Source organism: Egretta garzetta, unplaced genomic scaffold (assembly GCF_000687185.1).
Source record: "Egretta garzetta isolate BGI_Z169 unplaced genomic scaffold, ASM68718v1 scaffold19, whole genome shotgun sequence".
In the NCBI taxonomy this organism is placed as follows: Eukaryota; Metazoa; Chordata; class Aves; order Pelecaniformes; family Ardeidae; genus Egretta; species Egretta garzetta.
The window spans coordinates 233,662-249,121 of NW_009260768.1; the positions used below are offsets into that span (position 1 = coordinate 233,662).

The 15,460-nt window shown below is 50.2% G+C and overlaps 1 protein-coding gene across 1 annotated transcript in view; it reads right to left on the reverse strand.

The window, feature by feature from the left end:
- Positions 1 to 3,807: 3,807 nt before the first annotated feature.
- Positions 3,808 to 15,460, reverse strand: part of FAM20A (FAM20A golgi associated secretory pathway pseudokinase) — a 70,246-nt gene continuing 58,593 nt past the window's right edge. The window contains exons 3-11 of the mRNA XM_009646160.2: positions 14,648 to 14,698; positions 14,138 to 14,216; positions 12,766 to 12,858; positions 11,150 to 11,265; positions 9,035 to 9,215; positions 8,607 to 8,716; positions 8,177 to 8,258; positions 8,034 to 8,093; positions 3,808 to 4,496 (exon numbers count right to left, since the gene is read on the reverse strand). Of these exons, the coding sequence (XP_009644455.1) occupies positions 4,232 to 4,496; positions 8,034 to 8,093; positions 8,177 to 8,258; positions 8,607 to 8,716; positions 9,035 to 9,215; positions 11,150 to 11,265; positions 12,766 to 12,858; positions 14,138 to 14,216; positions 14,648 to 14,698 (1,037 nt within the window). The 3' untranslated portion in view covers positions 3,808 to 4,231. The remainder of the gene's footprint in view (positions 4,497 to 8,033; positions 8,094 to 8,176; positions 8,259 to 8,606; positions 8,717 to 9,034; positions 9,216 to 11,149; positions 11,266 to 12,765; positions 12,859 to 14,137; positions 14,217 to 14,647; positions 14,699 to 15,460) is intronic.

A 15,460-nucleotide genomic window follows, 5' to 3' on the forward strand; every position in this document is an offset into this window, starting at 1 on the left:
ATGTTTTAACTTTCCTGCAACGCTCAGTTATTTTAAGTTTTTAAATGGGTCAATTCATAGTTTTTAAAATGGTTAATTACAAGTCTAGTTTAAATACAAAAGGTGCATTCTCTCTCCTTGCTTATGGAATTTACGTGACACTTACTTCATACTCACTCTTTTTTTTCCAAGTTCAATATGTTGCGGAGTCTTAAATGTATTTCAGTATTTATCAGCTTTGTGTTCCATTATTCTGTGCGCACCAATACTTCCCAAAAGTTTTTACTGAATTCCACGGTTCAATAATGGTAGGCAATTTTTAAAGTTTCCTTTAAACTGTAATTTATATAAAGTAGCATAGGTTTGTATTTGGGAGTGACAGCAAGCAGTTTTGCATTTGTTGTGCAACTACTTCTAATGATGGAGCCCTCAGTTTATTTCCTTTCTGAGGTGATATGGATTCAAATTCAACACACTTTCTCCCAGGCATGTAGATAATCAGAAAGAGCCTGCTAATTGATGCAAAGTAATGCTGAGGGTATCAAGCCTTTACAAAAGGTTTCAGGGTACTTCCAAACCTGAAATCCCAATAATGGGATTTAAACACTTGTGGTTTGAGTTCTCTGTTCAGAAGATGTTGAGTAGAGGATTTCTGCCAGAGTCCTTAAGGAGTAAGCAAATGCTACCTTTTTTCTTTTTTTTGTTTTTTTTGTTTTTTTTTATTAGTAAAACTATTAAGTTTTGACTCTATCCAGGTTTTTTCTTCATATATGTTCTTTGTGTTACTTTAAGGCACCAAAAACTGTGTAAACTAGTTAGAGCTCCACAAAAAAAATGCACATTTTTTTTATATAAGGCTTTCTAATCAAATTTCACTACTGCATCTTTTTAGCTTGCTGTTTACTCCCTTTTGTAGTTTTACCTACAAGATTTTAAGATAAATCAGCTAAGTCTGAGTTAAATATTAATCACAGTTATAGCTTTACCTTTGTGTGCAATTTAAATATGTTTGAAACCACAATTGGCATAGTTTTGCCTTAGCTAACATCCAGGGCTTTAGAAGTAATTTTTTGCTAGTCCACCTTTAGCGAATTTATGAAGTCTATTGCCCTAGAAAGCTATAGTCAATCAGAGGACCATTTTTGTATTGTTACCTGACTATATAAGTCTGACTTACTGTATGTGCTAATATATTATATTATATTCCTTTTGTTATAGATTGTCCTAATGGCAGGTAAAGCAATAAAATGATTTAAATTCTTAAATGCAATCGGTCTCTTTTTTTTTTTTTTTTTTTTTTTTTTTTTTAAAAAATCCCTACATTGTGTTTTCCTTTGGCCTTAGAGGATACATTATTAATGAGGTGGTAGAAACTAAGCAGCTTAATGGATTAGCTTTGTGTTAACTCTGGAGGCTTGAGTTCAAGTCCTGGTGTACAGCACAACTGAACCTTTCCTTCCGGAACTTGCTGGAGAGCTTGGTCTCCATGAGCCAGCCTGTGCCTGCGACCTGGGAACTTCTCCGGAGTTCTGGCATTGGGTGCACACAACTGCTTTTGAAGAGAGAAGGTACCTGTGTCTTGCTTGTCTCTTAGTAACTCGTGCTGCTTTGGTCTCTTAAGGCTGATAATGCCCAGCCACTGTCACTGGAGCTCATAAGCTTCTGTAAGTTGTCTGCTCCCTTCTACGCATACCCTTAATGAAAGTTCTGAATGTGATGATTAATCGTGAATGAGTTCTGGTGGACAGACAGGGAGAAATAGAAGAGGGGGAGTTTCACCCTATGATGAAGTAGGAAAAAATTTGAAGAGTGACGACCTGAAATAGCTCAGACTGGATGTGTTTTGCACCCAGCTCTGAGAAAGCTATCGCCTAACTTTAAGATACATTAAAAAGGTACCGTGTAAAGGAGAATAAAAATAAGAAGAGAGCAACCTTCCAATCCCTGTCAGTGTACCAGGTATTTAAATATCCATGGGTTTGTTTCCTTCATCCTGCCCTCCCTTTCCCCATCCCCTTGACCGAAACAAAAAGGCTGAAAACTCCTTTTTTTTTTTTTTTTTTTTTTTTTTTTTTTTTTTTTTACTACCTAAAATAAAACTTTAAAATTTCCACTTCTGACCTTATAAACTTAAACTTATCTTCTGTTGCCATGTTCTTCCTGTTCAAGCAACCAACAGTAACCATTCCATGACACAGACCAAAGTAATTTTGGGCTTGTCACGTGTGGTAAGCACACAAAAAGTCACCAGTAGAGGGAGATACAACTTTGGGAGTCCAGCGTCCGGTACCACAATAACTGCTGTGCTCTGCATGCCGAGAGTGAGTGAAGTCCTTTTATTTTTATCTGTTCTCTGTCCACAAGAGTAAAAAGGTCTGTAAACCCACCATCGCTGAAAGTTCTTTGATTGAGGCTGTCTAATACCTTGCTTTTGTGAAAGCTGGAAGTGGAAGGACACGGCTGAATCACAAGTTGGGAGAGGCTAAAGGAGCATGGTGTGGGTTGGCTTGTTTTGGGGTTTTTTGACTGGCTGGGTTTGTCTGGAGTTTTTTTGCTAAACCTTGGTAGCTTCAGAATATTGGAGGAATCTCTTCACTAAGTAGAGATGCTCCAAACTTCCTAGAACAGGCACCTGCAGGGACATAAACTTGAGTTGGGACTACAGTCTCTTCTGTAGTTCTACAGCATGGAGGTGGGTGGATGGTAGAATTATTGTGGGGTTGAACTAAATGTCAGCACCGTCCCCCGTGAAAAACAATAGCTGTGGCCAAACAAGCTTTGTTCCTTCCTTGCATGATCCAGGCACTTACTGGCCATGTCACTGAGTTCCCTTTAGGTTGGGAAAAATTCCAACCCTTGAGGGAAAATGAGCCAAGGGTAGGCACAGCAGCTTGCGGAGAACCTGCTAACAACTGCTGCCTGACACCACTTGTACTATGGGTTTGGGATTCTCCTCTGAAAGGCCTGCGGTGCTGTAGATGGTTTTTGTTTAATGTAACGGTTAGTTTAGAATGAGCTTCTGGTAGATTGGTTGTGGTGGGGTTTTCTCCTTAAGGATGATAAATTATCAACAAAGTTCCTAACTACTTTCCCTAGGCTGCCAAAAAGCTCACTGCAATCATTCTTGAACAGTTAAAGGAAAAAGCTATTAAAGAGAGCTTCAGTAGCCAAACCATTCTTAAGCCTTGTTGAGAGGCAAGGGGGAAACTACAAATTCAACGACCTCCAAAAACTCCCTCCCCAATCTTTTTTTTTTCTTTTTTTTTTTTTTTTTTTTTTTTTTTTTCTCCTTTGGTCTCCAGTTCCTATTGCATCTCAAAATGCACAGAGGTGGGGTGGGAGGTGTACTGTTTCTGTTCTCCAGGGACTTCTGACAACTTAAGAGAAGCGAGGCTATGACCTGAGATAGGTCCCCCCACTTTGGCGAAATGTTTTCACCAGAAGTGGGTGGCTTCTTGAATTGTAAATACAGTCCTGTGCCTCTGAGCAGTTTTTTGTTTTGTTTCTTCCTTGGGGTCAGGGCAATACATACCTGCCTTTCTCTTATAACCCAGATTGGCTCTTCCACCCCTGTGGCAGGTAAAAGTAGAAGTAGTTCTACTGCCCTGTGAGGCAGTGGGCTTTTGAGCAACATGCATGGATCAAAGTGGAGTGGGTTGATGGCTGCTGAAGAGACCAAGAGGCAATGGACAGGCTCGATGGTGAGTACTGTGCAGATGCTCTTCAATCGGACCACGCTGAACCAACATGCTATCTTGTCTCAGTGGCAGATACTGCCCTTGTGAAGTAAGATTGCTCTTTTCTCAAATACACCGTCTTGATTACAGAACAGAGACTTAGTAAGAGGAAAATGCTCTTGGCATCTCTTTATTCAAGCCTCATCCTTGGATCTAGTTTGTGTCCTTCACTAGCAAGACCGAGATCCCGTGCAGGTTGAGCAAGCCAATGGCCATGTGTTCCCCCGCCCTCCCAAGGGCATGACCAGCTACAGAACAGATCTCCGCTCTCCCGTCAGAGAGCTGGTGTTCAGGGTGTAAAGGTCTGCTGCAGTCAGGCCACCACTTACCAACCACTGGCCAAGCACAGAAGCCTCAGTTGAGCACCCAGCATAGAATCCCAGTGTGGTTCTTGAAGATCTTCTGAAGAGTTTCCCCTCTCAGTCTCTGCAAGTGTTTGCAGATGGAAATTACTGAATATTAAAGCACTTGCCTTGCAGGGGTTTCCCCACCTCTGAGCATGAGTTAAGGACTGGTTAAGTGGTCAGCTTCACTCTGTCAGACACAGGAGCCTCGGGCTGTGTGGTGTCGTTGGCCACCACCTTGGCTTCTCCATATGCGTCTATGCATTTCCTCACAGCTTTCAGGATAAGCTGTAACCGTCTGTCTAGAGCCAAGAGGTGGGGTTCGGTGAGGACAGGTGCCAGGCGGTCCTGCAGGAGGGATTCCCTCATCACGTCGCTCAGCCGATACTCGGGTTCAGCCAGGAGTTGGAGTCGTAATAACGTTGTCCTCTTTATTCTGGAAAAAAAAGAAATTGGACATCTTAATGCAAACATCTTGTGGCATCCTAGCAAGAACCTGCTGTCTGAGCCCCTTGGGAGCAGGGGAAGGCGGGAGGGCAGAGATGGGTGAAGTTCCTTGACAAAGAACTTTGGAACAAAAGCTTTCCCTTTTTGAAGGAGACTAAAATTTTTGCAGAAACCTCTGCTTCTTCCTTTGTTTTTCCAGACTGCGGAGTACTTGTACTGCAGATTTCTGCCATCAGAGAGAAAAACGTGCTAGAAGTTGTCAGTAATGAGTGTTTCTCCTCTGAGCCAGAGATGACCCAGTTCCCCAGATTACTGCAGGGTAGTGCCATGTTCCCAAGGATGACATTTATGGGGTGGGGGCAGAAGGGGAGGTGAAATGAAGAGGCATGAATGAGGGGAAAAAAAGTCTTCTGTCAAAGCTCTGAACAAAATTTCCTGGAACTGATTGAACTGACTTTTCACCTTAAGAGGTACTGAGATTTAAATATTACTTCCCTTTGACAGAAAGTGGGATGAAAAGCTGTAATCTTAGAATACTTCTGGGAATGAAACTAAGGAATCTGAAATCATTTGTTTAATGCTTAGCAAAAGTGTTTTGATTTCAGCATCTCTAATAGTGAAATTAATCCGTGGTTTTCATTATTGCCCTTTACATTTTGGAAACAAAGTAGTCCGTGTTTGTGGAGCCGTTCCTATTTAGCCGAGCCAGAATTTTCAGATGGAAAAAGGTGTAGTCAGAAACACTTTAACCAGCTCCAGAATTTGCCTTTGTATGCCTGATGTTTACCCAGGGCTTTGATGGGGGACGGTGAGCTGGCTCTCTGCAACTGCAAGAGGACGCACGCTGGTCAGATGCTGGGGGGGAAAAGCTTGTGGCTGCTGTGTGCCTGGCTGAGCAGCGCCTGGATTGCACCGGCTGCTCGTGGTGCTCTGGAGCAGCCAGGTGAGGTTGTTCCCCATATCCCTCCAGAAAAAAAAAAATAAAAAATCAATTGATGAAGTGCTAAGGCTGGCCATGAGGCTTTAAATCGCTGCCGGAGCATGGCTGTGAGGTTCTGCTGCTGCCAGAGAAAGCCTTGCACAGAGCAGATGCCAACTGCAGCAAAGGAGCAGGGGTGCGCTCTGCTGGGCAAGGGGGGACCCCGAGTTGCTGCTGTGGGTAAGCACCAGCTGCGTTTGCTCTGGTCCAAACAGCAATGGGGCTTGGAGGTGGAGAATGGCACAGGCTGACCTGGGGGGAATGGCGTATTTAATGTGGTAACAGTTGCATGAGAAACGCAGAATATGGAGAGGAGTGTGAGATGGAAATCCTGCCACCGGCCCTGCTCCTCTCCTGCAGGGCAGCTGTAACCCTGCCGTCCTGAATCGTTCAAGATTTGACCCAGAGACTTCATCAGCTAGGAAGATATGTGAGCTGGGTTACGTGGGGGCTGTTTTCAGGCCTATCTGTGCCTTGTTGAGGGTTTTGACCCTTTCAGGAAAAAGGACCATCTCGTACAGCGTGGCTGTATTTGTGCCGTTTGCTGTATTTGGGCAATTTACTGCGCTCGGCGCAACGCTGGGAGGGGAGAGCAGCAGATTTCAACGTGGGGGACAAGGACTGGTGTGGGAGCTGTGAAAGGCAGCTAAAAATACCAGAAGAGTTAAATCTGGAAGCCAAACTTTGAGAAGAACTCGGCTGGGAACGAGAGGAACGTGTTTAACTGGGAAACAAGCAGCCTGTTACTCAGCATCCCTGTGGTTTGAGTGGACCCTCTTGTCTGGAGGGGCTGGAGGATTTTGTTCCTGCTTAGGTGTACTCTGCTTGACTTCATGTAGGGACGAGGGGTGACTTGGTGGGCTGAGTCCAGGCTGAAATCTGTGGCCAAAGAAACCTTTTTATTTCCTTTCCACATGTTGTTTGGATGCTCCTCCACTCCAAATGGATTGGCTGTTGTGGGAAACAAAGTTTTGTGTGTCTCCCTCAGGCAGCACGAGTGGCTTTTACGTGATTCTTGGACCTAGTTGGCTTATTAGAAGGTGTGACTTGCGGGTGGTCTTACCACTGTCTTTTACAAGGAGAACTAAATTAAGAATTGCTTCTGGGAGGTGGGTCTGGAAGAATAGGAAGGACCAGTACAGGCTGGGGGCTGACCTGCTGGAAAGCAGCTCTGCCGAGAGGGACCTGGGAGTCCTGGTGGATGACAAGCTGACCATGAGCCAGCAGGGTGCCCTTGTTGCCAAGAAGGCCAATGGCATCCTGGGGTGCATTAAGAGGAGCGTGGCCAGCAGGGTGAGGGAGGTTCTCCTCCCCCTCTGCTCTGCCCTGGTGAGACCCCACCTGGAGCACTGGGTCCAGTTCTGGGCTCCCTGGTTCAAGAAAGATGAGGAACTCCTGGAGAGAGTCCAGAGGAGAAAAACAAGGATCATCTCCCCTATGAGGAAAGGCTGAGGGAACTGGGCTTGTTCAGCCTGGAGAAGAGAAGGCTGAGAGGGGATCTCATCAACACGTACAAATATCTTAAGGGTGGATGTCACGAGGGTGGAGCCAGACTCTTCCCAGTGGTGCCCAGCGCCAGGACAAGGGGCAACGGGCACAAAATGAAGCAGAAGAGGTTCCAGTTGAACGGGAGGAAGAACTTCTTGACTTTGAGGGTGACCGAGCCCTGGCACAGGCTTCCCGGAGGGGCTGTGGAGTCTCCTCTGGATAACCTGTCGATCTTATTGTATACAGGTCAAATTAAGAGGCAGAGTTAAACTGCACAAAATAGGAGTTTGTGAGCAGGATTCGCTGTGAGCCTGCAATTATAAATGAAAAGACTCCCTGGGTGCAAATAACAGTTCTTAAAATTCAATCCAGTAATACAAGCATACGGGGAGAGAGGGCAGGTAACACCCTGAAGGCTGAGCTGGAGCAGGTACAACGAGGAGATAGGTAAGGCATCTCCTAAAGAGAAACCTCAAGGAAGAGCAGCTTTTTCTGTCTCTTAAATTCAACTTTGAGCTGATGATTTATGTGAATTAATAAAGGGGGAAGATAGGATTCAAGTAGTAAAATTGATGAGCTTCTGCTTAATGCCATGGGAAGAAGGAACCTGATTAGCTGTGTTAAAGTTCTACCGGGCTTTTGGATGGAGATTTCCAAGCTTCAGAGAAATGGGGCTGATAGCACCTCACATTGATGGGCTAGGAAATGCTAGGAGACCCCTCTGGAAGGGTTTGATCCCATGGACAGTGTCTCCTGGTCTATCAGTGAAAGCTTTTATGCTTGCAAGGTCTTTTAGCTTCAACAGGAAAGTATCCAGGCAGGATGGTTGTATGAGACCATAGCAGGCTGCAGCACAACAGAGCTTAACACTCCGAGAGAAAAGCTTAATCCCGGTTTCAGGGACAACTCGTGATTCCCGTGCTCCGGTGCCTGGCCCTTGGCTGGGTTTAGCGGGGGGTCTTCCCTGTGCTGCTGGGTGACTTCCAGCAGCGAGCGCTGCCAGCCCGTTACGGTGGGAACACCGACGTGTCTGGGATGGGAGATGAAGCTGGCACTTACATGCAACACTGGGAGAGCGGGGCCAGGATGGAGGTTTCGTCGTGGGAATGCCGCCCGAACCTGGGAGGGGTAAGCAGAGAGTGCAGAGCTTTAGTGCCTGCCCACCCCTTCCCCAGCTCCCCGGCGTCCTCCCGCAGCCTCACCCTCTGGCGTTGTCCAGGTGTAGGAGGAAGCCATCGTCCCCAAACTTGGTGAACATTTCATAGTGGTGACGGTCCATGTTCCCTGGTAAAGGGCAGACAGAGGAACAGAGTTTCTCTTGCAGGTGGCCAAGTAATTTTCTGAACTATCCTACGTTTTCTTTCAGATCCGCATGAAACAGTTGTTGCCTTGCTGGAAGTGTCTAAGATGCTCAGAGCTGCTGCTTTCATCTCGCTGGACCCCCCCCGGGGAGTGGGTTGGGGTGGGCCTGGGGGCTCCCCCTTGCCCGCGCATCAGGAGGGGTTGTGCTGGCTGCGGGGAGAGAGCATCTCCCCAAACTGTCTCTGGAGCAGAAGGGATGGCTTTGAGAAACACCATGGCGTGGGAGGGCAGACATGGAAGGAGGGAACCTTGTTTCCCCCTTCATCATACCTATTAGGAAGTCAAATACGGCCATGTCAACGATGTTAAGCAGCCGGTTGCCGTTGCTATAGGGGTAGATCTCCCTCACCGTGTTGCAGTAGAGCGGATTCACTTCCCACCTGCAGGAGATGGAGAAGGGGGAGATGTGCTCGGTGTGTCCCAACAGCACCCCAAAGCCCATCTCCTGCACGGAGTTGGAGAGGAGGAGGACCCAAATCTCCCTCCTTGTGCATGCAGGAGACTGGAAGTCAAACCCAATCAATGCCCAGGCATTAAGAGCTATTAGACTAATTACAGGCAACCTCTGAACCTTGGCCTTCCTCTGCCAGGACGTACAATCCCTGTACATATGTCTGTGTGTCTGTACCCTCCTCATGCTCCTTCCCGGGTGCTCCTGGCAATGCAGATATGGGAAGCAGCATCATTTACCCACTTACTCCTCTTTTCCATCAAACGAGTAGGACCGGATCCACGGATTTGGGATGGAGAGTCGTGGCGCCAGGTTGAGGGATGGCAGGAAGGCGGAGAGGGACCCTTCCAGGAGGTGAGGGTTCCCACACACTGCGTACTCAGTCTTGCACATGTACGGGCACTTGGCGAAGAAGCACACGTTGCTGGCTGGGAGGAGAAGAGAGAGGAGAAGTGGGGAGAGGAGCTATGGTCTGCAGGAGGCTGCAAGGTAGCCTGGACTGGCCTCTTCCCCATCACGTGATGGTGACCGTGTATACTGTGGCATACGTGGCCATATCATGGATGTGAAACTGCCATTTGGCAGGATTGATGGAGGATACCTGGATCTTGGTTGATGGCCAGGCCTGGTCCCACGCTAGGAGAAAGGATGGGGAAAATTGGGCAGGTGAGTAGACCTGGCAGCTGATTCCAGCCAGGGGCTGAGGGACACCTCTGCTGTAACCACGTCTTTGTGCATCTGCTTCACCCAAGAATTCAGTTTCTGCTCAACAGCACAGGGCCCCTTTTGCACGCAGACCCTGCCCTTCCACCCACCATGGACCACCGTGTCTAAGCCCAGCTCGTGGCAGCCAAGCGCTCGCCTACCTGGTGAGACAAAAAAGACACTCTGCAGGATCTCGTTCTTGGTGACCTCCAGGATCTCCTTGGTGACGTTGATCAACCTCCCAACTGTGGGTGGCACCCTCCGGAAATCCAGGATCCTGCACAAAAGGGACAGCGGCTCAGAGCCTGCGGCGCAGAGACGTTGCTGCGTGGGACAGCAATGTGGGATGGCAGATGCTGCCCTCGTCCCTTCTTCCAGGGACCTTTTGATGACTGCACCCACGTGGATTTTTTTTCTCACAGCTTCTTTCTAGTAAATAGTCAGGATCATTTTACTCTCTGGACCAAAATGCGTCCGAGTTTCCATTTTGGTATTTTAGTAGCTGCTGCCTGGAACAATCTGGATGTTCTCCAGGACTCTTATCTTTCTCCCTAACTGGTTTCTCCCATCTCCTCGCATGCAAGCTGGGTCCTTCGGGAGGCAGAGCAGCCCTTCTACGATGTTGGGTTTGACATGGAGATAAGATCTGTTGAACCTGGTACAACATGGCTGAGGCAAGGGGGGATCACCCCACTCGGAGGTGTTCAGGGCCAGCTGATTCATCTCAAAAATCCTTAAAAAAATCGGGGCCTGGGGCAGGCAGGTAGGTATTAATGTTGGTGAACGGAAAGCTGCTGTTATTGCTGAGTCAGCAACACGAGGTGAACCGGCTAATGCTGTGCTTTGGGTAATGCCCTCTGCTTCTGAGAATCGGGCACAAAACAGGATTTAGCCTGTTACTTATTGAGCAATGTTTAAAGCAAAAAAACAACCTCATTTGCTTTCATCTAGCATCTTTCAGCTCTAAAAACCACAAAGCACTTCAGAAAAGCAGCCCGGCCTCGTTTTTTTTTGGCGGTGGAGCTGGGATGCAGAGAGGCAAACTGACGGGTGTGGAGTCAAGCAGAGCCACCGCGGTGATGCTGGGGCAGAGCTGGAAAGGGAATTCGGCTCTCTTCATTCCCTCACTCGGAGCTGGAGCTGCAGGACTTGTATGATAAGCAGGATTAGGCTGGAAGTTGGGCTTGGGAACTGGAGACCCCCATCCACGATCATCATTAGGGATCGCTTCCCCTTGGTGTTCAATACTCAGCCAACTGAGGGGAAGAAGGCTGCTGCCCTTCTCCTCTGATAAGGGTGGTTTTGATTTATTTAAATACAAAGCCTGCTGGGAAGGGGTGCCAGGTTAATTGCTCATTAGCTGAGGGCTTGAAACCGCATCGCTGCAGTTGATCTCAGTCCAAAACCTGCCTTGATTGCTGATTGAGCATGTGACTCCCGCAGCGGGAGGGGGTCCAGGCTGCGCCCCAGAGCTCATCTTTGCGCTTTGATGCATGGGAGGGACCACGTGCGTGTGGCAAGTACCTGACTCCATTGCAACCCGAACTTCAGCTGCCAGCCTCTTCTTGTGCAGTGGCCGAGGCAAAGCTGACCCCTGGGCTTCAGACGAGAGCCAGAGGCGCCCTGCCCAGCTCGTGGCAGCCAAGCGCTCGCCTACCTGGTGAGACAAAAAAGACACTCTGCAGGATCTCGTTCTTGGTGACCTCCAGGATCTCCTTGGTGACGTTGATCAACCTCCCAACTGTGGGTGGCACCCTCCGGAAATCCAGGATCCTGCACAAAAGGGACAGCGGCTCAGAGCCTGCGGCGCAGAGACGTTGCTGCGTGGGACAGCAATGTGGGATGGCAGATGCTGCCCTCGTCCCTTCTTCCAGGGACCTTTTGATGACTGCACCCACGTGGATTTTTTTTCTCACAGCTTCTTTCTAGTAAATAGTCAGGATCATTTTACTCTCTGGACCAAAATGCGTCCGAGTTTCCATTTTGGTTATTTTAGTACTGCTGCCTGGAACAATCTGGATGTTCTCCAGGACTCTTATCTTTCTCCCTAACTGGTTTCTCCCATCTCCTCGCATGCAAGCTGGGTCCTTCGGGAGGCAGAGCAGCCCTTCTACGATGTTGGGTTTGACATGGAGATAAGATCTGTTGAACCTGGTACAACATGGCTGAGGCAAGGGGGGATCACCCCACTCGGAGGTGTTCAGGGCCAGCTGATTCATCTCAAAAATCCTTAAAAAAATCGGGGCCTGGGGCAGGCAGGTAGGTATTAATGTTGGTGAACGGAAAGCTGCTGTTATTGCTGAGTCAGCAACACGAGGTGAACCGGCTAATGCTGTGCTTTGGGTAATGCCCTCTGCTTCTGAGAATCGGGCACAAAACAGGATTTAGCCTGTTACTTATTGAGCAATGTTTAAAGCAAAAAAACAACCTCATTTGCTTTCATCTAGCATCTTTCAGCTCTAAAAACCACAAAGCACTTCAGAAAAGCAGCCCGGCCTCGTTTTTTTTTGGCGGTGGAGCTGGGATGCAGAGAGGCAAACTGACGGGTGTGGAGTCAAGCAGAGCCACCGCGGTGATGCTGGGGCAGAGCTGGAAAGGGAATTCGGCTCTCTTCATTCCCTCACTCGGAGCTGGAGCTGCAGGACTTGTATGATAAGCAGGATTAGGCTGGAAGTTGGGCTTGGGAACTGGAGACCCCCATCCACGATCATCATTAGGGATCGCTTCCCCTTGGTGTTCAATACTCAGCCAACTGAGGGGAAGAAGGCTGCTGCCCTTCTCCTCTGATAAGGGTGGTTTTGATTTATTTAAATACAAAGCCTGCTGGGAAGGGGTGCCAGGTTAATTGCTCATTAGCTGAGGGCTTGAAACCGCATCGCTGCAGTTGATCTCAGTCCAAAACCTGCCTTGATTGCTGATTGAGCATGTGACTCCCGCAGCGGGAGGGGGTCCAGGCTGCGCCCCAGAGCTCATCTTTGCGCTTTGATGCATGGGAGGGACCACGTGCGTGTGGCAAGTACCTGACTCCATTGCAACCCGAACTTCAGCTGCCAGCCTCTTCTTGTGCAGTGGCCGAGGCAAAGCTGACCCCTGGGCTTCAGACGAGAGCCAGAGCCGCCCTGTCCCCAAATAATGCAGCAGCCCCCGAAAGGGTGCTGCAAAGCAATCGCTTGCCTAAGGCCAAGCAGCTCTGCAGGGCTCGGCATGGCTTTTCTCGTGCCCAAGCTCTCCCTGGGCAGAGGACCGGCCACTGGCGCTGTGGCAGGCCCCTACCTGTCCAGGTGGAAGGCGGCAATCTCCGCGTTGTGCCGCTGGAAGTCAACGAAGTAGAAAAAGTCCTCGGGGGTCTCTTCCTCGCGTTTCTGCCTGGGAGAGATCAAGGGGGTTAATCTAACTGGGCAGGGCAGGCGGGCACCAGTGCGGGCACTGGAGGCAGCCTGGAGAGGACGTGGTAGCACACAAGGATGGTGTGCCCAGGGATGGCCACCCAGGGTGGCCACCTTGGTGCTGGGGCCACCAGGCAGAGCTGTGGCATCTGGTGCCCAGGCCAGGACCCAAAGCGCCCGGTGCTGAGCTGGGACCAACTGGCCGTGGTGGGGAGCAGCACTTGTGCCCTGTCTTGGTGCCGGGTGGGCAAGGGGGGGCAGAAGGACTGACTCTGGGCTTTAAAATCTTTTGTGCCAGAGTTTAGACCCACTTAGGACAGCATTTCAAGTGGGTATAACACTGGGGGATGCTAGAGGCCGTGCTGGACTTCTCATGTCCCTGTGGGAGGCAGAGAAGAGCTCAGGTTTGATGCTCTCGTATCCCTGAGATGGGGACACCAGAGTATTTAACCTCATTTTCTGGCTGTCTCACTGTGCCCCAATGCATGTTGCATGTGAATTTGCACGCTCAGCCCCCCAAGCAGGAGGCTGTATGGCAGGAAAGCCCACGGGCATTGCTGAGCCCTCCTGGCTCAGCTGAGCGCACGGCCGCTTTCCTTCCCCTCCTGGACCTGCCAGACACTGGGCAGGGGTGCGGGAGGCCCTCCTGGACCTGCCAGACACTGGGCAGGGGTGGATGGAAACCAACAGGAGAGGAGCTGGCCGCTCTCTGGATGAGCAAACCATCACCGTGGCTGTGCTGCCAGCTGCCCTGCAGTAAAGCGGTGGGGGAATAAATGCCAAGAGTCCTAAGGGGCTCGAAATTAAGTGCGGAAGCAATTTTAAAACTCTTGTTTGAGGTGACCAGGACTGATGGCTATTTCTTGGAAATACTCCGGGGAATCCAAGGAGAAACAAGGTAAAACACAGAGTCAGCTGGGGAAGAGAAGAAATGGGCAGTCCCTAACGGCAACGCTTTCAGGAGGACAAGTGTCCCAAGGTCCCTGGCCACGTGGCATCTACGAAATGAGAAATTTCCAACGTCAATAAGCAGTGTGGGACCATTGGTGTTATTTGTGTGCAGCTCTGGGACGGTGCAAGCAGCCAATAATAACTAAACCTTTTCAGCTGTCAAGGTAGCTGAGCGCCGGAGAGGGAGGACGCGCTGTGCTGTGCCTGTCCTGGCCGAGGGTGGCTCGCACCCCTCGCTGGGGGGCTCCTTGGTTCATGGCTACGCGGGGCGGTGGGGGCTTGGTGGCAGCTCTGCCGGCGTGCCTTACCTCATGGGTTTGAACATGGCTTTCCCAAAATCCTGGAACCTGAGGACCAGCTTCAGGTGCACACCGCTGGGCTTCACAACTTGGGGAGGAAAGGGGACGTTAGCTGCCTGCAACGCCGCCCCGGCGCGTGGTCAAGCACCGGTTACGCGCTCCAGCTTTCCACCCCGGTGAGCACATCCCATTGCTCCTCCCAGCTGCTCCCTTCGGCCTCTCCAGTTATTTTTCCTCCCTCTCCCCTGTCCCATAGAGATTTCCCTCCAGCGCTTCTCCCAACAGCCACTTGTTACGTCCTCCTGGGGACTTTTTCCTCCCCCCAGTAGAAACCAGTGGCGTACTGGTGTCCTGGCACCTGCATCCCACCCTCTGCTGGGGTGGTGGGGTTTAATTGCAGGAAGAAGGGCCTGGTTTTACGTTTCCCTTGCTGAGGTTAGGATGGAGGAATTGGGGATTGGGGTCAGCTGAAGCAATGGGGCATGGGGGGAGCGCAGGGACCCGCGGCGCCGCACTCACTCTGGCTGCAGTCGCAGGCCCCCAGCAGCGCCTTCTCGTCCTGGCTGTAGTCTGCAAGGGCAGGAGGAGCGGTGAGACCCCGCTGGGCTGGGTCTCTTGCCCCTGAGCCCCCTCCCCACACGGGGCACGCAGGGAGGCACTGCCTGCCCATCCCTGCCTGCAGCCCGGGCGCCGTCTGTGCACAGCGAGGGGTGCAGCCCCCTCCAGGTGGCTGAGGCAGCCTGTTGGGATTAAACTGCTGTGCAACGCGTCCCCAGCATGGCTGGCACCAAAAAATGCTGCACTGAGGGCCACAGCCAAGTCACAGAATCACAGAATTGCAAGGGTTGGAAGGAACCTCGGGAGATCACCCAGTCCAACCCCCCTGCTCAAGCAGGTTCTCCTAGAGCATGTTACACAGGACTTCATCCAGGCAGGCTTCGAATATCTCCAGAGAAGGAGACTCTGGGCAGCCTGGGCCAGGGCTCCGTCACCCTCAGGGTAAAGAAGTTTTTCCTCATATTCAACTGGAACCTCTTATGTCTCAGTTTGTGCCCATTGCCCCTTGTCCTGTCACTGGACACCACTGAGAAGAGTCTGGCTCCGTCCTCGTGACATCCACCCTTGAGATATTTGTACGTGTTGATGAGATCCCCTCTCAGCCTTCTCTTCTCCAGGCTGAACAAGCCCAGCTCCCTCAGCCTTTCCTCGTAGGGGAGATGCTCCAGTCCCCTCATCATCTTTGTTGCTCTCCTCTGGACTCTCTCTAGGAGTTCCTCATCTTTCTTGAACTGGGGAGCCCAGAACTGGACCCAGTGCTCCAGGTGGGGTCTC